This window comes from Crocodylus porosus, unplaced genomic scaffold (assembly GCF_001723895.1).
Source record: "Crocodylus porosus isolate Cpor-Errol unplaced genomic scaffold, CroPor_comp1, whole genome shotgun sequence".
Classification (NCBI taxonomy): Eukaryota; Metazoa; Chordata; order Crocodylia; family Crocodylidae; genus Crocodylus; species Crocodylus porosus.
The window spans coordinates 24,355,451-24,361,216 of record NW_017728916.1 but is presented as its reverse complement, the minus strand read 5'-3'; the positions used below and the strand labels follow the sequence as shown (position 1 = coordinate 24,361,216).

The following is a 5,766-nucleotide window of genomic DNA, read 5'->3' as shown; positions in this document are numbered from 1 at the left end:
ACACGCAACCAAACTGCATGAATGGGGAGCGCGAGACGGGTCCGAGCGGAGAGTGATGCGCGCGCCGGCCAATGGGAGGCTCGGGCGAGAGTGCGGGGGGCGGGGTGGGGCGGGGCGGCGCGGTAGAGACGCTGGCTTTACGCTGTCTGCGCAGGGGACCGGCCTAGGGCGCGCGGTGAATACGGCTCCGCTGCTGAGCGGGGGGGAGAGCGCGATGGTGCCCTCCCTGCCTGCGCTGCTGTGGAGCCCGCCCGACACCCCTTTCGCTGCGAGGCTCCCTGGGGGGCGGGGGCGGGTTGCCAGGCTGGGCCTCCAGTCCCGAAAGCCCCGGCGTACACGCAACTGCTCAGTCCCTGCAGCTGCAGAGCCCTTCTCCTCGACATCCCCCCAGAGGCTGGGAAAGAAACTTCCTTGAAAGTTACCACAGGCAGCAGGACTGTCTGCTCTTCCCTGAGCCCGACAACATGGCTGCCTCGCCAGCTGCGCCTTCTCTCCCACAGCCGCAGCAGGGGCTGGAGCCCGGCAAGGGGCAGGGGCCCCGCTGCGGCCTGTGCGAGCCGTGGGAGTGCAGGGCCGCGCAGCGCGGGGTAGCCTGGGCCCGTCATTTCTACACCGGGCTCGGCTGCCCCTGGCTCCCACGGGGGCTTCTGCTCCAGAGCTCCCGGGACAACGCAGCAGGGCTCCCCTGTGGGGCTGAAAAGCTGCCGGCCTGGCTGTACCACAGGCGGCTCCTATTTAATATTACTATTTATGGCAACAGAGCCCGCGATAATGGCCTTTGCACATGGGATGTAGGAACCATAATGCCAGCTGTGGCAACCGAATCATGTCATCTTGTCCTACCTGTTGGAGAGCATCACCGGGCATGGCTGTTATGCAGTATGTCCTCTCCCCCAGGTATACTGCATATTTTTCAGGCTTGGTACTGGTCATGTTAGGAAGCTGGGAAGAAGGTAGTTGTTCTAGTTTTGTTTGTTTGTTTTTAAATTGCATGTTAAATAGGCTTTCTGGATAGGAAAAAATTGCATATTAGGTTATTATGCACACTTGGAGCGGTGTTAGGTCTTTACACACTTCTCCACTCCTAAGAAAAGCGGTTGTTTGCTTTAAGAAAAATAAAATGTTTCCTAAATGCTGTAGTATGCAGTGTCATCGCTTATCAGATATTCTGTCTGGTTTTTGTTTAAGAAATAGTTTGAGCAGTCAGAACTCAGGTCTCCTTGCCAGGTGAATGGCCTAACCACTAACTTATAGAGTCATGCTGCCTCCTATGTACTGTCCTGCTTTCAGGCCCTATAAATCTTTTAATAGTTTTTGCACAGTAGCAGAGCTTCAACAAGTTGGAATTGCCCTAATCACAAGGGTAGAGACTAAGATTGTGGGCAACTGAAGATGTGGGTTTGAATCCTGTCAGCCAGAGAAAGGACTTGAACTAAAAGAGAGTGGCCTGTGTCAGCTACAACTGTTTTGCAAGGATCCAGTCCTGTTGGTATATGAGAAGCATGATTTTAGATTCTCTACTAGACAGGCAGAGGAATACCTTGTTTTTGGCTTCTGTAGGGGCTTGGGTATAAGCAGTTAAGACTGAGGCAGTTCTAGATTCATGCTGTGGCATAACTAGGTGTGGATTTTAAATGTAAAAAAAGTAAGGTGTCTCTGAAGGTTGGATGCATCCAGGATTAGGTAGCAAATGAGCAATGGTTTTCTGGATTGCAGTTTTAGACCTACGTGCCTATGTTTTGCCTAAACCTAAGTCCTTTATTAGATCTGGCCCTGAATGTTTAAGGATGTTTAAGGTCCTGGGGTTACATATCTAATATAGGCCAGTGCTATGATTAAATAGGATTAACTGTTGATTGCAGCATCATTCAGTTCATGAATTATGCACCGTTTCTCTACCTTGTATCTTTCCTTCAATAGTAGAAGCACATAATTAGGACCTGAGGATCAATGGAGAATTCTTGTCAGTTGTGAACACTACAACAGAGGCCTAAAATATATGAGGTCCTCTGAATATCAAAACCAACACTGAAACTACCCTGTACACATAATAGTCAAACTGAGACCTGAGGCCCTGTGAATGTTGTGGAATGGACAAAATACTGTAGCTAGTGGGAGAACTGCTACCCCTCACGTAAATAGGGAAAAAGCAGTTAATGTTCTTTTGTGAAACTACAGTAGCCTCCAAGTCAAGTCACATGTCACCACCCAAGGAATAGGAAAGGCCACTCAGGAATTTGACCTTTGTGAGTAAAGAGGCATTGCCGATTGTTATTTTTTGGTACTGACGTGGGTGAGGACAGAGAGTCAGGAGAACTGCAGAAACATACACAGGAAAAAATTAAGGGAGCACCTGATGTAGGAGCATGCACTTGGGAGAAAAAGCCTAAACAAAAGAGGATTTGGGGTATAGTGCAATCTGAAAATGGCTTTGAAATTAAACCAAAAAGGTACCTTTTGGTCACAGAATAATAGATGTACAACCAAGATGGACTTCAAGAAATCAGCCAATTCATTCCCTGCTCTGAGGTAGAATTGGTGTATGTGGACTGCTTTTGGCAGATACTTGTCTAACTTGTTCTTGTAAACCTCCAACAAAGGAGATTCCAAAACCTTACCAGGTAGCCTGTTTTTGTTTGAAAGCTTTTCTAATATCTAACTTTTGCCTTTGATGCAAATTAAACCAGTATCTCCTTGTCCTTCCTCCAGTGGACATGGGGAGCAATTAATCACTGTCCTCTTTATAACTTTTTTTACCTACAGGAAGACTCTTCTTGTTTCCTCCCCTTTTATTCTCTTTTCTACATTAAACAACACTATTGCCTTCAAGCTTTTTTTCCCCTAGATCATATTTTTTTAATCTTCTTGTTCACTGCTAGATTCTTTCCAAGTTCTTTCTACATTTTTCTTCTGGTGCCCAAACCAGATACAATGCTGAAGATTCACCAGCATCAAACAAACCAGAATAATTACCTCACACATCTTATATATGATGCCTCTGTTTGTACATCTGTGAATTCAATTTCCCTGCTTTCTGCAACAGCATCACGTTGATTCATCTTCAGTGCAGCCCCACTCAGCCCTAGATCCTTTTCTGCAGTACTGCAGCACCAGTGGTTCTTAACCTTTTCAGACTTGAGGCACCCCTTGATAGTCAAGGCTTTCCTTGTTAGACTCAAGTCACCCCTTGGAAAATGCTAGCTCTTAGTTTTCACTCATGTTTTTTTTAATACAGATAGAAATTAGAGCAATTTCTTCTGATGCAAAGAACTCAGAAAGCTCAGAATATTTTAACATTGCATTCCTTGACATCTTTGTGTCTTGTGAATCATGTTTGCATACCTAACACTATGTGGCACCCCGTAGTGCCCCTGGAAGGATCTCAGGGCATCCTGGCTGAGAATCGGGGGACTAGACAGTTTTTCCTATGTTCTTTTCCATCCCATGTAACTGTTCTTATCATCTTATCATGATTTAGGTGCTTATAAATTGGTAGTTTAATAATTTGTTCTAGTATCTTTCTGGTTCTTGAAGTCAGACTAACTTGTCTGTAGTTCCCTGGGTCTTCCAATTTTCTTTTTTCAATAAAGGTGTTATGTTTGGCTTTCTCCAGGCCTCTGGGATCTCTTGCCTCCTCCATGAGTTCTTGAAGATAACTGATAATATTTCAGAGATTACTTTGACTGGTTCCTTAAGTGTTCTAAGGCAAATTCCATCATGCCCTGCCAACTTGAATAATTCTCATTTATGTAAATATTAACCTGCTTCCTGCCCCATTCTGGTCTGCACTTCTGTTCCCTTTGCTAAAATTAATTGCATTAACTGCCTACTCATCATTTTTTTAAAAGACTGAAGCAAAGAATTTAACATTCCAGGCTTCCTTTTGTCATTCGATATTTGTTCTTCTTCTCCATTAAGTAATGGAATTAGGCATTCCTTTGTCTTCCTCTTTCTTTGATTTAGTCATAGAACATGGTGCATGTCCCGTTCTAATTGTAACTCATTTTGTACAGTATCTAACCTTTTCTGATTTTATCCCTGCATGCTTGTGCTATTCCTTTAATTTACTTTAATTATGTATCCTTGTTTCCACTTTCTGCACAATTTATTTTTTTATTTTCAGGTTCTAGAAGAGCTCATGGTGCAGCCATATTTGTCTCCTATGCTTTAAATCTTTTCCTCGTTGGGATAATTTGCTGTTGTGCCTTTCATATAATCTCTTTAAGTAACTGCCTGTTGTTCTACATTTGTTTATCCCGTATCTTATCTTCTCAAGGGATCCTACCTACCAGTTGCCAGAACTGAAGCCCATCATTCATTTTCTGATGCTCTGAATTATTCCTTTTCTTGAAATGGTGAACTCATTTTTGATCACATTCCTCCAAATTGCCTTCCATCAAATTATCTTCAACAAGTTCATCTCTCTTGAAAGCAATCACATCTAAAATAGCTGCTCTTCCAGTAACTTTCTTTACCTTCTGAAACAATGTATTTTTTAAAGAGTTGGATCAATAGTCTATCATATAGTATTGCTTTTCCAACAGATATTCAAGTAATTAAAGTCCCCCGTTACAAAAGGTCCTGTTACCAGATTTGCCCATTACTTTGGGGTGTGCTCATTTATTATGGATACATTTCTAGGGTCTTGGTAATTCTGTTAATGTGCTGCTTGTGTTACTTGTGTTTCTATACGGAGCTGTATATCCCCCTTCTGCAAGCCCTCGCCCCCAATGGAGCTATCTTGCAGGATTCAGTTTCAGTGGGGCTGGGTTCCTCTAGTCACCAAATCAGTCATACACACGAACACACACAGATTAAAGTGACACGCCTGACCCGGCCGGGTTGATCAGCATGGACGGGCTGACACCCTCATATGCCAAGAATCAGTTAATCAGAGCAACAATAAACTGCAGTCAGACACAAGCACACATTGAAACAGAATACCTCTGAAGCCGGCTGGGTGTCCAGCTGACATCCTCATGGGCCAGCATTCAGTTCATTAGGGCACGTCTGAGTCAAACTGGGTCAATCAACCTGTACAAGCTGATCCCTTATGTGTTTCAAACTCAGCACATCCCAATCTTTAGCCTCTTGGTGAGCAGACCCCACAGTATTTTTGGGCTTCACAGGGATCTTTAGCTTAGGTAAAAGAAGCATTGCTGCAGAGCAAGTGGGGAAGGAGAAGTAGAGAAGGAAAAATATACCCAGTTACCACCAGTTTGACTATAAAAGTTGTTTATTGCTAAGTATATGAAATATATAAAGGGCACTAGTAGTAATAGACATGCAAAGGGAAAACAAACACAAATAATTACAGTATTACCCTGGTTTCACTAAGTATTTGGGGAAACTTAGCTCAAGCTTAACTAATGCAATTCAGGTTCAGAAATATATGCCTAGAGAGAAAAGAGAGAGAGAGAGCTGGGATCTCACCAGTCAAGGCACTCAGGTTGCAAAGCTGACAAGTGAAGTTCTCAGCACAGTCCTTGAAGGGAGATGATCTGTCTTTTCCAACGTCCCAAGAAGAAAGCAGATGGTGTCAGAGAGACTTCTCCTCTTGAAGTGCACACACTGCTGCTTTTTACAGATTTTTATACCCTCAGTTCAGCTTCTTTCAAGCATTCTCAATAGTGTAAATCAAATTGTCTTTTCTATTGACAAGGGGTTATCTGGTTTGGAACATCTCAGGAGACTGATTGATACTCAGGAAACACATAAGGATAGGGAATAACCAGATACTTAGGAGCCAGCTTGAAATTCCTATGG

General features: G+C 43.8%; 1 protein-coding gene across 1 annotated transcript in view; it reads right to left on the bottom strand.

Annotated features, from left to right (window-relative positions):
* LOC109310855 (non-histone chromosomal protein HMG-14A) overlaps positions 1-5,766 on the bottom strand; it is a 33,139-nt gene that overhangs the window by 11,271 nt on the left and 16,102 nt on the right. Inside the window, exon 4 of the mRNA XM_019536185.1 lies at positions 2,160-2,166. Within this exon, the coding sequence (XP_019391730.1) occupies positions 2,160-2,166 (7 nt within the window). The remainder of the gene's footprint in view (positions 1-2,159; positions 2,167-5,766) is intronic.